The sequence below is a fragment of the Fusarium tjaetaba genome, assembly GCF_013396195.1.
Source record: "Fusarium tjaetaba strain NRRL 66243 chromosome Unknown NRRL66243_c0000281, whole genome shotgun sequence".
NCBI lineage: Eukaryota > Fungi > Ascomycota > Sordariomycetes > Hypocreales > Nectriaceae > Fusarium > Fusarium tjaetaba.
The window spans coordinates 137,937-159,885 of record NW_023501477.1 but is presented as its reverse complement, the minus strand read 5'-3'; the positions used below and the strand labels follow the sequence as shown (position 1 = coordinate 159,885).

General features: G+C 48.0%; 9 protein-coding genes across 9 annotated transcripts; 5 read left to right on the top strand and 4 right to left on the bottom strand.

Annotated features, from left to right (window-relative positions):
- Positions 1 to 292: 292 nt before the first annotated feature.
- FTJAE_11439 (6-hydroxy-d-nicotine oxidase) lies at positions 293 to 1,994 on the top strand (the record flags this gene model as incomplete). Its single annotated transcript, XM_037344381.1, has 5 exons — positions 293 to 761; positions 811 to 887; positions 935 to 1,348; positions 1,400 to 1,453; positions 1,500 to 1,994. 5 exons carry the CDS (start codon positions 293 to 295, stop codon positions 1,992 to 1,994), a joined length of 1,509 nt encoding a protein of 502 aa, XP_037201509.1.
- Positions 1,995 to 4,443: 2,449 nt separating this feature from the next.
- Positions 4,444 to 6,167, top strand: FTJAE_11438 (uncharacterized protein; the record flags this gene model as incomplete). Its single annotated transcript, XM_037344380.1, has 4 exons — positions 4,444 to 4,652; positions 4,700 to 4,989; positions 5,458 to 5,524; positions 5,594 to 6,167. 4 exons carry the CDS (start codon positions 4,444 to 4,446, stop codon positions 6,165 to 6,167), a joined length of 1,140 nt encoding a protein of 379 aa, XP_037201508.1.
- Positions 6,168 to 6,629: 462 nt separating this feature from the next.
- FTJAE_11437 (glycoside hydrolase family 5) lies at positions 6,630 to 7,830 on the bottom strand (the record flags this gene model as incomplete). Its single annotated transcript, XM_037344379.1, has 3 exons — positions 6,630 to 7,178; positions 7,236 to 7,398; positions 7,454 to 7,830. 3 exons carry the CDS (start codon positions 7,828 to 7,830, stop codon positions 6,630 to 6,632), a joined length of 1,089 nt encoding a protein of 362 aa, XP_037201507.1.
- A 1,127-nt stretch (positions 7,831 to 8,957) lies between these two features.
- FTJAE_11436 (uncharacterized protein) lies at positions 8,958 to 9,869 on the top strand (the record flags this gene model as incomplete). Its single annotated transcript, XM_037344378.1, has 4 exons — positions 8,958 to 9,170; positions 9,225 to 9,386; positions 9,437 to 9,738; positions 9,791 to 9,869. 4 exons carry the CDS (start codon positions 8,958 to 8,960, stop codon positions 9,867 to 9,869), a joined length of 756 nt encoding a protein of 251 aa, XP_037201506.1.
- A 233-nt stretch (positions 9,870 to 10,102) lies between these two features.
- Positions 10,103 to 10,510, bottom strand: FTJAE_11435 (uncharacterized protein; the record flags this gene model as incomplete). The annotated part of the gene is made up of 2 exons (XM_037344377.1): positions 10,103 to 10,144; positions 10,184 to 10,510. The coding sequence occupies 2 exons, from the start codon at positions 10,508 to 10,510 to the stop codon at positions 10,103 to 10,105; spliced, it is 369 nt and encodes a 122-aa protein (XP_037201505.1).
- A 942-nt stretch (positions 10,511 to 11,452) lies between these two features.
- On the top strand, positions 11,453 to 12,122 carry FTJAE_11434 (uncharacterized protein; the record flags this gene model as incomplete). The annotated part of the gene is made up of 4 exons (XM_037344376.1): positions 11,453 to 11,508; positions 11,563 to 11,686; positions 11,737 to 11,815; positions 12,001 to 12,122. The coding sequence occupies 4 exons, from the start codon at positions 11,453 to 11,455 to the stop codon at positions 12,120 to 12,122; spliced, it is 381 nt and encodes a 126-aa protein (XP_037201504.1).
- Positions 12,123 to 12,285: 163 nt separating this feature from the next.
- On the bottom strand, positions 12,286 to 13,775 carry FTJAE_11433 (xyloglucan endo-transglycosylase; the record flags this gene model as incomplete). The annotated part of the gene is made up of 3 exons (XM_037344375.1): positions 12,286 to 12,311; positions 12,362 to 12,527; positions 12,762 to 13,775. The coding sequence occupies 3 exons, from the start codon at positions 13,773 to 13,775 to the stop codon at positions 12,286 to 12,288; spliced, it is 1,206 nt and encodes a 401-aa protein (XP_037201503.1).
- A 1,142-nt stretch (positions 13,776 to 14,917) lies between these two features.
- FTJAE_11432 (Vi polysaccharide biosynthesis vipA tviB) lies at positions 14,918 to 16,281 on the bottom strand (the record flags this gene model as incomplete). The annotated part of the gene is made up of 2 exons (XM_037344374.1): positions 14,918 to 15,685; positions 15,748 to 16,281. The coding sequence occupies 2 exons, from the start codon at positions 16,279 to 16,281 to the stop codon at positions 14,918 to 14,920; spliced, it is 1,302 nt and encodes a 433-aa protein (XP_037201502.1).
- A 2,742-nt stretch (positions 16,282 to 19,023) lies between these two features.
- Positions 19,024 to 21,296, top strand: FTJAE_11431 (chitin synthase class IV; the record flags this gene model as incomplete). Its single annotated transcript, XM_037344373.1, has 3 exons — positions 19,024 to 19,077; positions 19,134 to 19,651; positions 19,700 to 21,296. 3 exons carry the CDS (start codon positions 19,024 to 19,026, stop codon positions 21,294 to 21,296), a joined length of 2,169 nt encoding a protein of 722 aa, XP_037201501.1.
- Between the last annotated feature and the right edge of the window lie 653 nt (positions 21,297 to 21,949).

Below are 21,949 nucleotides of genomic sequence, written 5' to 3'. Positions count from 1 at the left end.
GCAACAGCCCTGAGATGGCGAGGTCCTTTCTATGACTAGACAAAAGCAAACCCATCTTCAGCCATCACCGCCAAAAGTCAACCATTAATATCGTTTCTGCCCCGCAAGCATGTGACCAAAGCTCTCGATACGAGTGTGCCAAGGGCTCATCTGGCAGCTGTATGATATGATTGACACTGCCGTCTGTGCGACACTGCCGTGACCCATTTGTTTCGTTTCTTCTCTATTTAACTCCCGCCATGTCTCACTCACTTGACCCATTGCAAGCTATAATTCATTCCCTACCGCCATAATGCATCTTAATTCCCTTCTTCTATCCTCCCTCTTCGCTTCAGCCCTCGCGGCTCCAAGCGCTTCAACAAAAAAAGCTTGTGAAGAAATCTCAAAAGCTATTCCGGGTCGTGTCTCACAGCCGTTTACTATCAACTATAACAGTCAATCCTCGGGGTATTGGTCTACGGCTTTACGGGAGATTAAGCCTGCTTGTGTTGTCACTGCCAAGTCGGCTGAAGATGTTTCAAAGGCTGTTACGATCTTGAACAAGTATCCTGACGTCAAGTTTGCAGCTAAGAGTGGAGGACATGATCCTAATCCTACTCATGCTACTGCTGGCGATGGAGTTTTGATTTCGTTGAATGAGATGGTTGGCGCTACTTATGATGCTGATAAGAAAGTTGCGTATGTCAAGCCTGGTGGAGAGTGGAATGATGTTATTTCGCAGCTTAATAAGGAGGGCGTTGCAATCGTTGGCGGTCGTCTTGGTATGTCTTCTGGGGATCGTTGGGTGGTGCACTACTAACTTCTCTTTAGGATTGGTTGGTGTTGGAGGTTTGCTTACACAAGGTGGCATCTCTTTTCTAAGCGCTCAATACGGCTTGGCTGCTGATGTATGATCTGTCATGCAACCATAATGACTCTTGCTAACCTTGTGCAGAACGTTGTCTCCTGGGAAATGGTCAACTGGAACGGCACAATTATCAACGTCGACGCCAAGACTCAGCCCGAACTTGCCGTTGCATTGAGGGGCAGCGGAAGCCAGTTTGGCATCGTAACTCAATTCACCGTCAAAGCTTACCCCATCGGAAAAGTCTGGGGCGGTATTCGCACCTACGATGAGAACAAGACCGACGAGCTCTACAAAGCAATGCACGAGTTCATCCCCTACAGCAACGAGGACCCCAAGGCCGCTATCATTGTTACCAGTCTCATTCTCACGGGCAGCAGCAGAATTAACCTTCTGTTCTACTTCTATCAAGGCGAGAAGCCTCCTACTACTGGAGCCTTTGCCGATTTGTTGAAGATCAAGTCGACGCTTTCTACCACAAAGACACAGTCTTATCCTGATCTGGTAAGCCAAGTCATATCTTCCTGGGATGTGACAATACTAACAGTGTAACAGCTCAAGTCCAACGGCGCTGGAGTTTCACTCTTGAACTCCCGTATCTCATTCAGAGTAGGTTCTCTCTCCCAGCGAGTAGCCCTCTCAGCTGACATCCAAGACCGCCACTATTCCCTACTTCCCCAAAGACTCAACCGTATACGCCGAAATCACCGACAAGTTCGTCTCCATCACAAGCAGCTACTTCAAAAACCTCCGCGGTCTCGCCTCCCAATGCTCCGTCGACTTCCAACCCCTCCCCTCCTCAATCGGCAAACACACCGAAGAACGCGGCGGAAACGCCATCGGCTTCACCGCCGACGACCCTGACCGCGTCCTTCTCGAAATCCAGTGCGCGTGGGTTGAGAAGCGCTACGACGATACTGTTCGTCAGTTCTCAAAGGACTTGACGGCTTATATTGAGGATAAGCTTCCGGAGTGGATTGAGAGGAATGGAGGGGATGTTGATGAGTATCTGCCGCTGTTTATGAATGATGCTATGTTTGATCAGAATGTCACGGGGACTTATAAGGATTACGCCAAGTTTAAGGCGTTGCAGCGGGAGGCTGATCCGGAGGGTGTTTTGAGAGAGAGGATGGGTGGTTTCAAGTATTAGTCCGAGTTTAGAAGCTGGAGTCAAGATGTCTACATGTTATTCTATCTATATAATAATTAATCGTACTATACTGCTTCTAACGCAGAATTTCACGCGTCCTTGCACATGAACAACGACTGCATTCGAGGAACTTACCTCCTCGTAACGTTCGCCAACGCATGTGCTCGTCTCGAGCAAGCCATCAAGCCATCCCACATATGTTTCAAACTTGCATTTCCAAGCTCAAACCGCGCCAGATATCGCAACGCCATCACTGTTTCCGGCACGTTGCCCCGGGCAGATCCACTTCCAAACCAAGAAACGCCTCTATAATCGGCTTTCTAAGATCAACTTGAGTATATATATTATTGAGCTCTGCGACAGCTCTGTCCATCTCTCGTGTCTTGACATACATCTCTTGACTCAACGCTGCCATGTTTCGGCCTAGATCCGTATCAGGGCCTGCATTGCGGGAGTTGGTTTCCAAGGATTGTATCATGGTGTTTAGATTGAAGAGGAAACTGCGTATTCTGTTGCGAAAACCTTCGTATTTTGTGTGTTCGGCCAATGCGACCTGCCATCTTGCTCGAGCAGGATGGGCCGGGGCTGATTCGTTATTAGCCATTTGATATAGTATCCTGCTTTCACTGTGTAAAAATCAATCAATGTATTGAGTGTAAGGTAAAGTGAGACAGTAGAAAAATAACTGTAAGTAAGAGTATTTATACTATTACGCATAGGTGAATCGCTGTTGAGACTTGTCAAGATGGAGAGCATTAGAGCCATGGCTGGTGAATCAGAAGCTTTCTCAACAAGGTTACATTTTACTGAATGGCATCAGTCAATATGAATTTTCACTATATCAGTTGAAGGCTGTAGGAGATTAATATAATAAATTAGAAGTGACATCATTGTTTGAAGTGTTATAGAGTACTTTCTTGTGACATATAAACTATCTTATTCTTAGTTATATACTATAGCTAACATGTCGGATAAGAGAGATTGGAAAGTCTTTAAAGCCAGAATCTCAGATGTAAAAAACTGATTTCAACAGTTTATTGCATCACGTCTGTAAAGATTCATTACCAATCGTATTGTTGCTAGACTATAGATACGTCTTATGATACCTTATTGTAGTTGTCACAGCTCAGTCACGATTGCGAAGGCGATGCTTTAATGACGCACTGACGTATTTCGAACCCTCCGCTCTGATTCAGCCCATCAGCACATGTAACATGTTGCTCATAAAGTATTGCCTCATTATACCAGGCGGCGGCATCATGCATTCAAATTTTCAGATTTGCTTTTTCCCCTCATGCGCAAAGATTTCTACTGTTACTCTCATCGTAAGAGATAAGCATAATTCACCGCGACCACATGTTGTTTTCTCTTCTCCCCTATGTCCTCGTCACCGGGCGCATTGTTAAGAAAAGAATGGGTCTTGTGTAACCCATCTGCATCGGCAACTCGTGATTCCGAGCAACCCCAGTCCAGCCACATGTCCTCACCGCCACTGACCAGCCAGCCACGCTGCTTCCACCGGAAAAACTGGCTACTCAGATGCAGAAACCCTTGTCACGCATTTCAGCTGTGTCGTAGAGCCCCGCCCTGCGAACTTTTTCCTGCGCTCATATTCCAAGTTCCCGTGGTGTCTCTCTTCTCGGAGGTTTACACACTGTGATTTGGCTGGTATTCTGGCTGGTGGGCGGAGCATCTGCGTCGGTCATTCGTCGAGGGCTACAAGAAAAGAATTCACTGAATGCAATAGTTCGATGCATGTCTGGGTTGATTCGGTGAGGGTTGATGTTTTTATTGGTGACTGGTTACCCGTCCCTAGCCGGTCCGCCCATAAAGAGGCACTCGGTCCAGTGCGACGAAAAGTGCATCCGCTGATCGAGCATCTGAGACATATCTCATCACCTTTATGAATCCATGTCTCGTGGAGAAAACGTGACAACGCTGCACTGTCTCATTGTAGCTGCATATGCAGTGACAGCACGCAGTCCAGTGCCCAGTTGGAGGGCGTGTTACTCGCCGAGAGATGCACAGAACCGAGCTGATGTAATTTCACGCGACACAAGTCTCACTTTCTGTACCAGCTATGATGTAGTGCTCAGTGCCACGAGGTTGGAGAGTCCACCCAGTGTCTCGTTTCTACAGCGTTATGCTTACTTAGCACCGTTGGCGCCCGTTAATCCCCTCCAATGATACGCAGCCATTCGCTCCGAAAAGCTTTGGAACTGCGGCCCGTAAACGGCTTATTGCAGTGGACCATCCATATCTCACTAGTATGACTTACTTCAGATTGAAGTTTTCTCCACGACGCGCAAAACAGGTTCGCAGGGTATCGAGATAGCCTACTCGTGTAACCGCCAGCCATGAGATCAAAACGGGTTAAGAAGATGAGTTATAAGTAAGGATCTAATACTCCATTGAGCAAACTGACTCACCCGCCGTCTGCATTCGTGCCATGTCGACACTCGCTTCATCTCGAAAGAGGGCATCGACCCCCTCTTCCCCAAGCACAAGCTTGAGCAAGAAGCTGAAGCTAACAAGCATATCCCCGCCTCAGCCGATGTCACCCGCGACGCTTACGACACTTTTGAACCAAGATCCAGCCGATCTCATGCCAGATCTGCGGATGCAGGTGACATGTCTCAAACTGTTCCTCCTGGTAATGTAAGACCACCGAAGGATGCATCGTGGACTCGACTGACGAGCTGCAGTGCGCATATGCCAGAAGCCACACCGAAACACAAACAAAAGCTCGAAGTTGGGTACAGACAGGCTGTGGTGGCTCTCAACAAAATGGATATTCTGGGTATTGCGACAAAGAGAATGATCGCTGCTGTTAATGATATTGAGAAGCTTACGAGGGACATTGATGAGATTTTGGAGTTTGACGCGCCGTCGTTTCCTAATGTGCAGCTGAAGAGGTCATGTGAAGATTTCATGGGTGCGTATGAGGAGAGGTTGGCTAGCTTGGATCCCATGAGAGAAAATGGCTGTGATGATAGTATGTCCCATGGAGAACAAAAATCGGCGTGAACCCTAAGAGTTCATACTGAAATTACTTAAAATGTTTTATTGCTTGAAGTCCGGATTCCAAGCCTTTTGCGTCGCGAGGCAACAAGTTGGCACATACGCGCAATTGAACAGCTTAAGTTGGTGATGGGCGTATCCCCCTGTACTGGTCACTCAGTGGGTAGCGCCCTATAGTGGACTCTATAGTGCTGCTTCGGCTGAAATGCCCTGAATGGCAGCTGTAATGCTGGACTGTTCTGGACAATCTCGCTGTCTGTCGAAGCTCTTTGCAAACGCCTGTTCGAGATTCCTTGAGATAAACCTGCGTAATAAAGCACTGAACAGCCATTCTGTTCAATATTCCCTAGGATTCAATTGAACTTCGACGTGGAGATCATTTATCGCTCTTGTATAAATATCGAAAGACCTTCGTACTGAACCCTGATCTATTAACCTCCAGTCCCAGTCTTCATCCTGTTTCGCTCATATCAACCAACTTCAACGTGCAATCACATCGTCCGACCTACGTAAGACCTCCTGCCATCAAACAATCAAACCACTACCAAAATGTCTAACCAATCCTTGCCATTCCGAAGCAACAAGTCCATGTCCAAACTGCGACAAGACTACAACCAACGCGCCTCCACCTTCGCAGGAGATCTCTCTAAGGTCTACAAGCTCCGCGTCAAGGTAGACAGAGCAAACCGAGAGTTCAAGGAATCAATCGGCAAGCAGATCGACCACCTGATGCTCCTACAGTCTGAGATCATCCAGGAAGCAGATGCTATTCGAGCAGGAGGCTCTCTCCTCCTAACAGAACAGGAGATCTCAACCCTCGCCCATCACGCAGGCATCCAACTCATCCCCGAGCATTGGTTAGCATGCCTTCTAGAGAACATTCGAGAGAATGAGAAGCTGAAAGCGCAGGAACAGATGGTCAAAAACAGATACCAAGAGTTATATCATCAGAGAGGTCGGCCGCGCATGACTCTGAATAATGGACACTATACACGTCGTATGGATTGGTATGCTCGACGTCTATTTAGGCGAGAAGCCGTAGCTGAAGATGAGCGACTGCCTGTCAAGACTATAAAGAGACTCGAGTTTCTGAAGCAGTATACAGAACCGGATGCTCCGCAGACCGACTTTGAGGATGCCCTGAGTGCTTAGACGGATGTTTCGGTTGAAGCCCCAAGACCTAGTGAGAATTTTGTCTCAGTAGATTATAGGGGGCTCTGGCGCAGCTATTTGAGGTTGGTAAGGTTCTCGAGGTAAGTAGATATGTCCATGTTCTTTTATAGACTGTAACAGACAATAGAGTCTAGGCTACTGGTTCATACAAATTGAATAGCCCCTACCATTAAATCGAATAAAAGATTACCATGACTTTAATTGTTACTTGTAAAGTGTAAGCTGATGATTGACAATGGGTCTCCCGAATTGGCTATCGCGCATGGATGCTTCGGCAGATCTCTAGTCAATCGCAAGAAACACGATGATAAACTCTTGTCATTTCTTGCCTTGAATTACAGTAACCTAATGACTCTCCACTCTTCCTAGTAGAGCGTAAGTCCCAATGAATATGCGTGCTGTAAATCCACACCCAACAGTCAGTACTGGATGGCCAGACATTTAGTACATACTACCAGTCCAGTCTTGAGCAGCTCCCGATGAAGTCGCACTATTTATCGGGCCCGCCAAGTTGACCCCGGAGTTAGTATAGATACCAAAAGGATCACCGCCATCATTCTTAGGGTCATAACTGCAGCCTCCAGATGACGGGGGAAGAAGCTGCCAGTACATGTTAGGCAGGCCAACAGAGTTCATGTTATTCACCTCCGAAATGAATGACGACTTCTGATCGTACTTTTGCGAGTCGACTCCCCATTCCTCGAGATAGACCTTCTTACCATTGGCCTGGCTTAGCCAGCTGGGAAGATTGGCGCTCCACTGGCCGGGAACGCTTGCATAGCGGTGGACGGAAATAGCATCGATGGCCTTGCACTGCGTCACAGCGGAGAGAAAGTTGCAGCCATGGGAAATATCACCGCCCAGACCGCCGGTGGAAATCAGGATATGGCTGTCCAATGCTGCGTTGCGCATGAAGGTAGCACGACCGCATGCCCAGCCTGCAGGGTCGCCGTTCTTACAGTTGCTGGGCCCAGGAGTCATGGGTTCATTCTAAAGACTTTATTAGCGAAGTCAAAGCTGATGCGGTGGCTTAGTGTTTGTTCATACCTGAAGGTTGAAGCTGAAGATGGCTTGAGGCCAGTTCTTCCAGACTTTGCCGGAATATGCACCCTTGTAGTTAAGGATGTACGACAGGCGAGCGTCGTATGCATCAAAAGCATCCTGTTTCTCGTAGAAATACCCAGCGCCCCAACGGGCCCAATAGGCGTCTCTGGGAAATGTCAGAGGCTGAGAGTCTTCAGCATGTGGAGATAGACATCACTTACTTTCTGTAATCTCCAATCAAAGAGTTTGCGTCATGGGGAGAGATGATAGCCTTGATATTCTTGTTCGACAACTTGACAAGAAGCTTATGAATCTCATCCAAAGTCACCTTGTTATACTGCCCGATAGTAGTCTCCAACTGCGGGATATCCCTAACGATCTGGCTTCCTTTCTGGCAGCCCTTGGTAGCTTGATTGACCCATAGTCTGACAACTTTAGTGTTGTAGGAGGACAAGGTCTGGATGTAAGCATCCTGAGCGGAGTCTGACATTCCTTGTAGGAAGTAGTTGTTGGTGCCAGACCAAGAATTGGACTTGGCCTCGGTCAATTGACCAAGGTGAGTGAGGCATAGACACAGCGTGGTAAAAATGCCCTTCATGGTTCGGATTGATTTGGGGGTAGGAGAAATAATTAGATAAGTGATCCGTGATAATGATCTTGGGTGATTCTTTAGCAGAGGATAAGGGCAGTATTTATATTTTTGGAGGGTGAGATGGTCGTCCTGTATTCAGGCTATATGGTGTATATATGCAACATCGCAGCTGACTTAAGGTGACATCAAGGATATTGAAGGAGGGGGACTTCCAGCAATCTGGAGCATACAGTGCTTGGTGAACACAATCATCAATAGTGACAGACATGGCACAAACCACGTTGATACTAGAACATTTAGGGACCAAAAACATATCTACGATGAGTATTTATCCTTTGCAATTTCAGCAACAACATCTCTTTTCTTTCACTCAACGCATCCCGCTTCCGAGGCATCACGGGCCCCAAATGTCAAAGTGGAAGAAAATCAGGCTCGGCCCAGAAGACTGCCGTCGTAGCCGACACCAACCAATCGTGATTAGGAAGGTAGCGGGCAATTTACGCATTGCTAACTCGGATTGCAATAATGCTATGCTAAAATATCTCTTTAAGGATCGTTCATAGGGACATGAGACCAGAAACTGTCGATGAAGGTGTCCTCGGTTATGCCCGCAAGTTCAGCTGATCACCTTTGCAGATAGTACCCCAATTATGTTGGATAGTCAATGACTGTTATTGGCCACCGCAATCGCCTAGACCATGTCGATCCCTCACTATATGCATGAAACCTTTGCATTTCATCCAAAAGATTGCAAGTAACGACCTTCTTACATTTACGACCTGCTCATTCTGGCACGGCAATAGAGACCGGATGAACCGGCGACGACAATGGGAAGGTATTAGACGATCTTTTGTGGCGAGACCTAGTAAGGGCCAGCCATTGGGTGTACGAATCCACTCTCGGCAGCTGAGCCAGGTACGGAGTTTCATATTCGGCAATAGACTCTAGCTAGCGCATAATCTGCCATGAACACGAGAGAACTGTTATCGCTCCCGAACGCTCGGTCGGTTGCTATGATATGGATTAAAAGGCTGGGAAGTCTCTATGAGTAAACCCGGAAGGGCAACTTGATTATCATCAATCACCCTCTCTACCATCGCAGAATCATCCGACCCCTCTAAACTTCATCCATCATGCCATCCCTCATTACACTTTCAATGATGGTCGGAGCCATCGCGACACCAGTAGTCGCAGATATTTACAACGTCAATGTCCCTTCTGGCTTCTTTTCCGGTCCTCAGTCCGGCATCGGCTCATGGTACCGCGCTTCCACTGGCCAGGACTCAACCAATGGACAAAGCTGGTGCGGCTACAAGTACTACAACTCCGATCCTGTGTTTGCTCCCGTAAGCCATTTCTGAACTCATTTTCTTCTTGAACGCCTACTTATGATTTCACAGTCTCTGAAGGCAATGGGCGGTGCTACGTACAACTCCAACCCCGATGCCTGGAGACAGCAGACTAGAAAGTACTGTGGCCTGGAGGCCAAGGTCACTGACCCTACGACTGGGAAGAGTCAGCTTATGTACATTGGCGATTCTTTCGATGATGCATGGGTCAGAGTAGGTCGCCCGAGTTACTTGGCAGAAACACTACTGATATGTCTATATAGACGCCCGCATCCATCGACATCATGATTGATGCCTACTCCAACATCCATGGCAACCCCAATGGGGACAAGAACAATGTCATCAAGGGAGTTCAGTGGGAGCTCACAGGTAGGGTCAACACACAGTACGCTGCACCAGGTGCATCCTGGCCCCCTACCTCCGGTGGTTCTGGAGGCGGTTCTGGCGATGGTTCAAGCACTGGTGGGTTGGGAGCCAAGTGTGATGGCCAGACCAAGTTGTGCAACAGCGGTCTCACCTGTCTCTCCCCTGATGGTGTCTGCAGCGACAAGGCTTGCAACTGGGGGTAAGCAATCTCATGAAGAATGACATGTTGCGATGCTAATTAGTCCCACTAGATGCCAAGGATGGTCTTGCAGCTCAAGTGTCCCGTGCCAGAAGCCCTCGAACTGTGTCAGCGGTGTTTGCAGCGCTTGAAAATGAGAATGGTAATTCCAGATATTCCTTCGGGGTTAGTTTTACCTTCACTTTCACTTTAAGGGCTGGAGAAGGGTCTCGTTTTAGACAAGAGCTTCTGGCGATCAGCAGACCGATTCGTCTACACAAATTTCGACGTCGCAATCACTTTTTCTCACAAACAGTATCATATCCGACAAACGGTATTCAGAGTCGCTCAATATAGAATTTGCAACTAAATATCCTTACTCCTCTCAGTCATCCTCGGCATAGCAGATGTTCACCAGATACTCCAACTGCCTTTTCTTAGCATCATATACTTGCTCCCTTCTTACCCCAAGATCCTTCTCAAGTTTAGCGCACTCCTCGCGCTTCGTCTCCAGATCCTTACAGTCAAGATTTCTCACAATCTCAAGATGTCGCTTACATTCCTCATATGCAGCCTCGGCAGCTTTGATCTCTGCTTCTTGAGCTTCATTGACGCAGGACTCTAGTTTGATGATTCTCATGTCCTTCTTGTCGAATTGAAAGGGTGCCGTGGCCTTTATCTCTCGACGTTTTATTTCAATTTTGGTAATGGCGAGAGCATGCTGAAGATCGGCGACGTTTGCTGCGAGATCAATGCACTCAGTGCACTTCAAGTCGTTGGTGTAGTGATCCATTAGTAGCCGTGATGTTAGTGGTAACTCTTTTAGCTGAGATTCCGGATGGTAAGTATTAGCGTTTGAAGAAATTACTGCCGAACTGCGATCAATCATAGAGTTAGGGAGACTTATATAGTGCAAATACGGTATTGATTGTTCTGTAACACAATCCTTTGTCTTTGTACTTCATCGCAGAACTGAGTACTAGCTGTTCACGCGGTATCGCTTGTTCATGGCCTTGGGCTTCGAAAGCATTTGACGCGAACAAAGAACAGAGTATATTCTCATGCTCAGCTTCAGGTCAACCCATTATAGTGCTTGAATCCATATTCTTCTCAGCTTCTTGCCTCGTACCTTAATTCTCGATCGCGGTATCTGTTATGGTGTGTTCTTCGAATCTGCATTGAGGCTTTAAGTTACCTTTGAACCCGCAATCTTTGTCCCTGCTTTTTGCTAGACACGGCAGGGCATTTCTATCATCATGGGCTGAGCTTCTCAGTATAAGGCTAAAGACAGTAACTATCTGGAACGATTGATACTCCACCAGTCCTCGACAATCGGCCTTTTGGCTTTTGGCATGTGTGGCGGGATGCTACGCGCAGTCTGTCCGACGTGTCGGTGAGCACCATCATGAAATCCAGCCAAACACTGCAAGCATCTCACCCCCGTACCAGCTGAGACGAATCGACCGGAAAGGCGGGAGAGGCTTGCAACGTCATAGAGTTTGCAGCGTAGCATCGAGTAAGATGAAAACTGGGGTTCGTCGCCAAGTCAGTGTCAAAACCAGTACTCATTGGAGAATATCGTGCATGGTCAATGCTGGAAGAATAACTACCGGCCTATAACCAGGGTTACAGGCGGTCAACCCGAATCAAGAATAAATATTCCATCTCTTCGTAGTGGTCTTCTAGTTACATCATCTTGTTCGACAGCTACCTCATATAACCGCCATTAATCACCATGATGAACATCAAGTCGCTTGTGCTTTCGTGCCTCCTCATCGGAGCCGTCCAGTCGTATGATCACTCTCTCAATCCCGTACTGAGCCTTTAACTTACTCATCCCAACAGAGAAGACGCAAAGGATCTCAGCAAGCACAACTGCTGCCTCCATATCAAAAACGCGAGTGACGCTTGGTGGCTGACAAACCCCGACGTCACCAAAGAAGTCTGCGAGTCGTACTACAAGGACATCGTTAGTATATCACCACATTTACTCATGAGCATAACTAAACCAGTTTCTAGGCAGAATTTGACAGCGAGACTGGGACGTGCAACGAGCACAAAAATGGGACGATCAATGATGTGGATTGGAAGAGCAAGTGTAAGATATATGGAACGTCCTTAGGCTGGACTGATGACCGGGTTGGGGCTGGACATGACGCGACGTGTTATCCGATAGACGCCTGAGGATCTGTCCAGAAAAGGGGACGAAAGATTCAGGCCCGTTAGTGTTTCCAGTCAGGCTATGGCAGACCGAGGACAGTCTATCCTGCTAGAAACGGGAAGCTGATAATACTGATAACATGCCTACGCTTTGGGTCGAGGACTTTCACCACGAAGCAGCCAACCATCAATGGTGGTATCGTGAGAGAAGGGCTGGCCACGTATTGCGAGCGCTCTTGGAATAGGCAACCTTCAGATAGTGGCCAGATTGCCATACCAAGACCCAATTTCTTGTAAATCCATAGTTTACTGAGCCCAATATTTATAAATTCGTCTTGTTTTGAGTGCAGCAAGCTGTTCAAATGCCGGTGACATCATCTAGCTGTTACTGCTTGCGACGACGCGGCATTAATCGATGTTTCGTTTCATAACCACTCAGCAACACAATATCTCATAGTTAATCGCCTTCCAGCCGTCAGCTTACCTTCACCAGTAGCCTCTAATCTTTGACTAACTTGCGCATCGCGTCGATCGTTGCCAACGTTTGCGGGGTTCAGGTGATCGTTCGTGGCGTCAACCTCAAACTTGTTTGGCCCCATGATGGTAACAAACATCACCAAAACTCCACCAAACCGCAAGACCTGGACAATCTGTTGAAACAAGAATTAAATCGCTCAATATTACTTTTCGAAAACTAAACTAAAACATCCCAATTAAATCCATCGCGCCAACATCACAAACCCCAAAACCCAAGTTATCAACCCCCCAAAACTCGCACCAACACTCCTCCCCGCCAACAGACTACTCGCCGTATTATTCCCCCAAAGCCAGGTCACAGCCCCAGCACCATCCTCCTCATCAATACTGCACACTATTCTACAAACATTCTCATCTCCCCTCTTCCTCAAAAACATCCCTTTCGGACCCGCATCATCCCGCTTATGCTTATCAGATGCATCACTGGTGTTATAAAGCAATTGAAGCCACTGCATCTCCATGTACGCCTCCTCACCCGTCGTCATATTCTGTGTCCAAACACCTCCATCTCCCCACGTATTGAATATCATGAGAGATGGATCGCGGGGTACTTGGAAGGAAATGTTGGCGACGTGTTTGCCGTTGGCGTACCAGATTGATTGGCTTGGTGTCCAGTCCATGCGATGCTCTACCCATTCGTTCCACTTGAGATTATCGGGGAGTGTTGTGTTGCGCGTTGCTTTAGGGTATACTTCGCCTTCGATGCTGTAACCTGGATGATTTGTATAGTGGACCCGATCGTAGTCTTCGCGGGTGAGGATCTCCATGTCTGCTTCTTGAACGTTCTTGATCTCGTCGGCGGGGACGTATGTGAACATCGCCATACAAGCGCCGGGTGCACCTCTGACACGACCGAAGAATCTGATGGAGAGAAACTGGAAGCGATCAAGTGAGTCAAATTCAGATGCGACTTGAAAGTCTTGTTGTCTGTTCGTTCTCATGGAGAGATACGTCTCGGACGCTGGGTTTTTGTCTGGGTTGGTCCGGATGTAAATGTTGTTTGCAGAGTTGACCATGGGGAATCTGGCGCCGTAAGCAAGAGTGTCGTGACTTCGTCGGTTGCTCCAGCTTTGAATGGCCCAAAAGTCCTTCCATTCTTTCTTCTTGAAGTATTTGCTCGTGACGTCTGCTTCAGCGGATGCATTCTCCCCAGCGATCGTGTCGGGAATCCCAGCGTAGTCTCCAAGATTTCTAAAGTCCCAGAACCGATGCTGCGTGTAATACTCTGGCTCAATGCCGTCTGTCAGGTAACAATCGCACTGATCAGCCTCCCAATCTTCTGGCTTCATCTCTGTCGCATTGTTTTGGGCTCTCGTCACTGCGATGAGCGCGAAAACCATGAGGTTTCGTAAAATCCCCATGTTTGTTGATGATCGCCATGCATCAATACGACAAGGGGAGACTAAGGTTAAGAATTAAGGCTGATGGGGGGTTACATCTAACGTTAGACTGAGATGAGCAATGCAAGAATCGATAGCGCCGTCTTTAGCACCAAATCGCCGTCTCTAGCGAGCCATGATTATCAATTGTTTATGCCGTTTTGGGAACGGCTCAGTAGCGAACATGAGTACGCAACGGAACACACAGGAAAGGCCAAGAAAGTCCATTTGTTCTTGGCGATAATTGGTGCTTGGGGAAAAACAAGTGTGTGATACTTGCGCTTGGAAAAGGCCTAACGCCACCAACAACCGCTACAAGACTCGTGGTTGGCGATCGGAGCAGATGCCTTTTTACTGGAGAAGAGTCTTATAATCATGGCAAGACATGTTACACGTGGGAGTGTACTAAGTTAAAATTTCTTTTTGAGACATTTAACGGTGTACACAGAGTTGTTGGTTGGCGCGTATTCCCCGAACCAGTTTAGCTAGACATTGATTTGTGCTCCAAGATCCAGTACCACTTTCAGACCAGGATGCCCAGCCTAGACACATAACGTCGCATTCTCATCATGATTTTTTCTACAGCCTAATTCAGTTATCGTGCTACTGAGTGAGGCTTGATATTATTTATACACACTCCTAATCGGCGGACAGTCCAGCGCTGGCTCAGCTCCAGACAGACCTGGAAATTAGCAGGAGGCAGCCCATGGCAACCAAATATGACAGGTAACCAATAAATCACCAACATCCGCCGCCCGACGGAGCCCGGCTCATAATCCAGCAGATCACATTTATACATAACTCTAGCGAGACAAATTTCAGTATTGTCATGTTTCGCTTGAGACGCGGCTTGATGCGACAGCTCACACCCAATTTGAGCGTGGGATGAGGAGGCTGAGATGGGTATTAGCGAAGTATCGTGCTATCTATGGATGAATATTGGTGAGGAGAAGATGGAATACGTCAAGCGATTAACTCAACTGAAGACTTATGTGAAGCGGAGTAAGAGGGACGTCCAGATGTATTACTCTAAGCTATTATCTTGCGACAAATGAAAATCCAAAACCCATTTTCTTTTACGGTACCTAGCCAACAGAACAATTGCATAAAAGCCAAATTCTCCATCACTTGCACCAGCTCTCCACGCGAACACCCTCCAACTTCGCAAGCAGTGAAAAGTCCATTTTGTGCTGCTTCATAGCCACAACAATGACATCAAAGGTCTCCAAGAAGCTCTTATTCCACTCACACTCACCGAGACGAGGAACCTGAGGCACAGCTTCCTGCTTGACCAGCGCATCAGCCCAAGTGAGGTCAATCTGAGCACCTGAAATGGCCAACTCTCGAACAAGCGCAACACCAGGTGAGTTGTCGAGCTGAGACTGACCAGCCTTGAAACCAAGACCAACGACAAGTACACGAGAGCGACGTTCGGTGCTGGGGAGTGACTTGATGAGGCGCTGGGCAAGCTTGGCGGGTCTGTCACTCATGGCTTGTGAACAAGCTTCAAGCAGAGGAAATGAACTGTTGGAAAGAAGATAGTACGGGTTGACGGGGATGCAGTGTCCGCCGACACCGACACCAGGGGCGTAGGGCATGTAGCCAAACGGCTTGGTAGACGCTGCAGAACAGACCTCGTAGGGGTCAATACCGTGAGGGATACACGCATCAGCCATTTCATTGGCGTACGCGATACAGACCATTCGTTGACAGTTCTCATACAGCTTCATCATCTCCGCGACTTCAGGTTTTGAGACGGTGACGACATTGTCGAAAATGGTGGAGTATATGCGGTTGATGGCATCGAGGGAGCCAGGGAGAATATCGTCAAGACCTGAGATGATCTTGGGGATTGACTTTACGGGGGGTTCAGTGCGGCCTGGGTCAACGCGCTGTAGTTGTGCGTTAGTCAAAGTCAAGATCGTGAGCAGAGATGGGTGAAGGTGTTACATACCTCTGGAGACATGCCAGCGAAAAGACCAAGTTTCGTGGCGATGGGCCCGACCAACTCACGGGTCATACCAACAGAAACAGAGCTCTCTATAACAACAGTTGAACCCCGACGAGCAACCCGCTCGACCATCTTGAGAGCATCACAAAGGTACGAAGAATCGATGGACTTGTTAGGTCGCAACAGTGTAGGCACCGAGATAAGAAAGTGCGTAGCAGCGATAAGATTATTCTGCTTTCGAGAAAAGGTGACGCTCTCATTTCCCTTGAACTCATGTCGAAGATCTTGAATGCGTCGCTCGGAAACATCAAAGCCGATGACTTGATACTTTGACGAGAATGAACTGACGAGATGTTTGCCGACGTAGCCGACTCCAACGACTGCGACCACGGGGGTATCGTCGGGTGTCACGTCGGTAGAGGCTTTGAGGGTGAGGTCTGTCTCTGAGGGGACGGAGCTTAGGGGAGGAGTGACTGGATAGAAGGGGAACGCAGAGGGTGAGTCTGAAGGTGTCAACATGCCAGTGAAGTCTTCCATCTTGACAAGTCCGTCGAAGGTTGAGCGAAAGAGAGAAAACAAGAGAAAACAAGATGTTGAGCGAGGTTTTCAGATGAGAAAGGCTCAGCGGTGATTGACCATCTCGTATTACGGCTGTTCAACCCCAACATCTTAAGTATTTTCCCCCCAAGGGTTAGCCCACGACTCGTGAGATTTCCAGGTACACTCATCATATTGAATTATGCGCATCATGAAAACATGTGAAAAATACGTCGTTTAGACCTTCTCGACCGTGCTCCAGCGAACGCCTCACACTGCAGCGCTACAGAACCAGAACAGCTTCGACCCAGCTGAATGGTTACGTCGAGACTCCAATCCTGGTTCGGACTAAGTCTAGATGGCCGACGGTGTGGATTAAAACAGTTAAGCCTCGTTTCTTCTGAAGCCACTTCATCGTGAATTTCCATGCTAACCACCATATTATGAACAGCAGCATCCCTCTGGCGGGCAGGCTGGTGGGTACAATAGCAGAGACAGACACACGGTAAACTCCGTACCAGGATGACAGGAGAAACTTGTTTATTAGACAACCAGGCAGGACTGTAAAACGTTTCTGAATATTTAGGGAGCTGAGGATCAATCGCAGAAGTGACAGAGACTATTGATTCCTCCAAGCCAATGAAAATGGGAATCATCTCTTTTTGGATCCGGTAGTTGAATTATGGGCTCTAGACCGATCCACAGGATCAACGAGAGGCGATTGATCTCTTCTTTTGCCGGGTCACTCTGCATCCCCATATCGTTGGACGCTGAGTACAGTATCCGATGGCTCGGAACCAGCTATTGAAACCGGTAGATCCTCCCGTAAGCAAAAGGCAGGTTCAGGGGTATGTCAGCCGTGCTGAAAAAAATAAAGCACACGGCTCTGTCGGAACTTTTGCCAGGTAAGGTACAAAAAGCAAAGATGTCGCATGAATCCCTCCACATTAAGCCCCGATTGCAGCAGCTGAAGTGTGAAGAAAAAAGAACAATATGATCAAAAAGAAAAAAAGCATGAATTCATTTCCTGTGAATAGACCTTTCTCCATGCTGTGTAACGGGAAAGCGGGACCTTATGAGACACGGGAAGATTTGTTGTCTTGATCCTCTTTTTGGTTGGTGTTAAATCCCAGTTAGTGGACGGGTTGACATGGGTGAGCGACATTAACTGCCGTATTATTCCCATTAGTGGCGAAATGAGGCTGAAGCAAAACCTGATTGTTGTTGTCGCATAATTTGGAGTGCACTGATGATCGATCTTGTGAGAAGAGCAACAATAGCGGCTGATCTTAATGGGTTCTGGTCTTTACTGGCCTAGAAAGTGCCAAATGGGAAGCGAATTCAGTTCGACATGTTCCCCATGAGGCTCAGACCTCCCACGTTCAAACCGTTGAGCCAAGAGCTTAAGCTTATGGATCCGCCGTGGCACTACGCCCGTGCTTTGGCGTGTTATAAAACCCTTTGGTGCCTGAATGAATTATGAAAGGGAACAAGATGTGCAACTACAAGGCTCGGTAGATATTTTGAGATCGCTGGCTAGATTTTAGTTTGATTTAGTGGCACAGACTATTGATTCAGATCTACGGATAGCTGCGTCCATATTAAGCCCAGTACGTTGAGCCAAGTGAACTGTCAGATCCCGGAACCATTTCTGGTAGAAAAAGCAACTTCAATAAAGCCCCGATGATTCATGATTATTGCTTCCCGCTCAGTCGCAATGTTGCGCTAATCCAGGACAACTGCCGAGAAAGAGAGTTTCTTCAGCTTTCAACCGTTTTCGTTTTAGAGAAGGGGTATCATTACGCGCGTGAATTGGTCTCTGGAGGTTCCTCTGCCAGATTGCACGTATGGACCAATGATCTCGTTGGGTAATGGAATTGCCAGGAAATTGCCAGGGTAAGCGATCGCTAGCAGGGGTGTTTTACCCCCTGGGACAACCTGTCCGGCGGAACGGCCATCCACCAAAGCACCAAGGCTGAACCGTGTCCACGCTGACGGTCTCGATCAGTCTTTACTTGTCTCAAATCTAAGCCTCAACTCAATATTTATGCATATTCTCTGGCCAGGGTCCCGGCTCAATTTCCAAAAGAAGAATGGTTCTCTAGGACATCTCTTTTCTGGGCGTGACGCACAGCCTAGATGCTCTAACCTCCGGGACTACACGGACACCTCGTTTACTGCAGCATGTTATTGCTAAATGTTGCTTTTGAACCTCAGTTGTATCAGCACAATACACTATACTGAAATCAGTAGTGTTCCTGCCAAGAAGAAAACCACTTGCCCAACGATACAGACCGTGGGTAGGCACTCCGCTAGGGTAGTGATCGGGCTCGCTACAGCAGAGACACCAACCTGATGGCCGAGCTCTCAACTAGCCATGCCAGCCCAATTTAGACATGAGGCTGAATGTCTAGATCCTTTCGTTGGCGAGACTATTGCTTCCCTGCATGGTAAGGCAAAGCCAAGTTCTTGCCAGAAGTCTCGGCTGCAAATAACAACACTAGCTCACAATTTGGCCGTTATACCTAGAGGCCTTCGCTTGATGAGAAGGGCTATGTTATTTAGTTGACTATTTCAACTGGTAACTCTGATTCCTTCCCTCTTTATCCTTGAATTACAGCAGAGGCACTTCTCTTTACCTCATACCACCTTGTCACTCGTTTCTTGGTGTTTCACGACATTCTGTCATACTTGTCTGCTTCTACCTCTTCTATTCTTCTGCATGCTGCCTGCGGTGTAGCAATGACTTCTCTCACAACCAACCCCCCTCGTTCCATTCTCATTGGCAAGCAAAAGGTTCGTCACTGTTACACTACCTCATCTTCCCCTTTGACTGACACATTCTCAAACAGGACCAAGTCCATGCCAATGTGCGAATCGTACATGGAAAAGCCCGCTCCAGCGGCTCAGATGTCTCAGACACTGAATATCCCGTCGTGCCCATTCCCGCATACCTCGTCGACGAAGCCTCCTCGAACGACAGCTATCGCGGTTCACAACCCTCGTCTCTGAGATCAGGTACTCCCGATACTCAGAGAACCTCGGTGATCAGTCGCCCTGGCTCAAAGGGAACAGATCTCATCGCTCCTATTCCTCGTCTTCCTGTCTCGATTAGCAATAACACATCTGTTGGCTCTCGCTCTGATGCTGGTCACTCTTCTACTCCTTCGGTTGATGATGAGATCACGCCTGTTCCTCAGCCCTCTGCCGAGCGCGATGCTGTTCCTCAGTTCAATGGTGCTGAACAGGCTAAGCCCAAAGTTGAGACTGTCGCTGAAGATGATGTTGGCAATGCTGTCTTGTTGAAGCGTGGCAAGAGAAAGGTTACGGCTCAGAAATACGTTCTCACAGCTGGTCTGATTGCAGTCAAGTAAGTTCATCACCCTGATTATCTTTTCATTACTAACTCCCATCTCAGCTTCATGTTCATCTTCGCCAGTTGGTACTGGCCCAGATACTACTACATCTACCTCCCCTTCATCTCCTTCCCCCTCGTCCTCAACTGCATCATGATCGCTTCCATCGCCGTCTTCACCCTCATCCACTGGCTCAGCCCCGAGAAGCAAATCAAGCCCTCGTCCCCCGAAAACATGGTCTACGTCATACCCTGCTACAACGAGACACTAGAAGAGTGCACTCGCTCCCTCGACTCCCTCGTCAACCAAAATGGTCTTGAGAACCACAAGAAAGGTATCATGGTCATCTGCGATGGTCGTGTTCGTGGTCCTGGTATGACAAAGACCACTGGTGATTATCTCAACGAAGATATCTTCCTTCATCAGACGCAGAGGAAGAGGATTCGTGGCGCTTACACTGCTTGGGACGGACAGCAGATGGACATTGAGATCTCAAAGGGCTTCTACAAGGGTCTGCCCTTCTACTGCATTGTTAAGGACCAGAACCAAGGAAAGCGCGACAGTCTTATTGTCATTCGATCGTTCCTCTACAAGTTCAACACCCGCGCCCAGAACCCTGAGTCGATCTTCTCCCACGAGTTCCTCGACTCCATGACCAGCTGGCTTAAGAATGAGGTCAAGATGGACAACGTCGATCATCTCATTGGAATGGATGCCGATACCGTCTTTGAGGACAAGTGTGTCACTGAACTTCTCAAGGAGTCGTACTATCCCAACACAGTCGGTGTATGCGGTTACGTTGCTGTGGACTTCAAGGATGGTAACTGGAACCTCTGGTCCATCTACCAATCTGCCGAGTACACCATCGCCCAAGGTCTTCGCCGTCTTCATCAATCCATCGCCACCAAGAAAGTCTCGTGTCTTCCTGGATGCTGCCAACTTCTCAAGATCTGCGACGAAACCTGCGGCGATCTCGTTCTTATCGACCTCTTCGGTTACTTCCCCAAGCACATGGACGGTATGCTCAAGCGTATCCGCGCTACAGCCTCAGAGGATCGCAACCACATTTGCCAATTGCTCGTCACGTTTCCTCACGCTCAGACTCGCCAGGCTCTTCAAGCCCGTGCTTATACTGACGTCCCTCACTCTTGGAACGTGTTCCTCTCTCAGCGTCGTCGTTGGACGCTTGGCGCTACTAGCAACGACCTTCTCCTCTTCTGTGCTTGGAACACTCAATGGTGGGAGCGCATCGTCGCCTTCTCGAACGTTCTCACCTGGTCTCTCAACGTGTTCGTCATTGCATCCATTGGTTGTATGATTGTCGCTTTCATGAGTCAACCTTGGTGGTTGATCATGTGTTTTGCTGGTGTCATGATCATTCCCCTTCTTTACTATGTCATCATGGCTACTTGGCTTCCTCGCAATCTTGTTGAGCGCGCCCAGTTTATTCTGGGTCTCTTCGTCTTTGTCTTCTTGGGTCCTTTCCTCAACATCGCTGTTATGCTTTACGCTGTTGTCAACATGGATAACTTTGGCTGGGGTAAGACAAGGAAGGTCGTCATTGATGATTCTGAGGAGCAGAAGTCATCACAGAAAGAGGGTATTGTCTCTGATAGCAGCTCCACTGAGCCTAAGGAGAAAACTGCTACAGCAGTGTAGGATTTGAGTTGCATAATGAGTTGGGCATAAAAAGGCGACTAGACGTTACATATCAAGAACATACATTAGACAAACATAGTTAATTGTAATACATATCCTGATTGCTTTCTCAATTGGCTTACAGTGACATGCCTTTTTCTCTTTAAATTGACCAGCTACCAACTTCAGAGCTGCCTGCATTGGTCACAAGCAGAGTCAGCAGTGAAGTGGCACTTGGTGTGGCCTTGGGAGCCACCTTCGCGGCTAGATTCGACACTGGTTTCAAGCTGAAAGAGCTCTATCTTAGCGCTATCTTAGGCCTTAGCATACTGTGTGTCGGAGGCGTGGTGTCAATCATTGCGCGATTCAGTTAGAGTCATGTCAGCTTACTCAGAGCTACTGGACCCTCGCCTTGTTTCGGAAAGAAGAGACAGTGGATATATGAACACGTCCCCCAGCTGGCAGCATCCCCCAACTACCTTGAGATTCATTTTACTATCACAAACGATTTCTAACTCCACATTTGATTCCATAAATTGCACGTTCTGAATTGGATCCAAGCCTTGCGCTCAATATAAGCATCCCTCAACGCGACACTATGGCCAGTAAAACATCTCAGCAGGTCATCTGGCTCTTGGTTTCAATTGTCACACTGTCATCCCTCTTCGCATTCC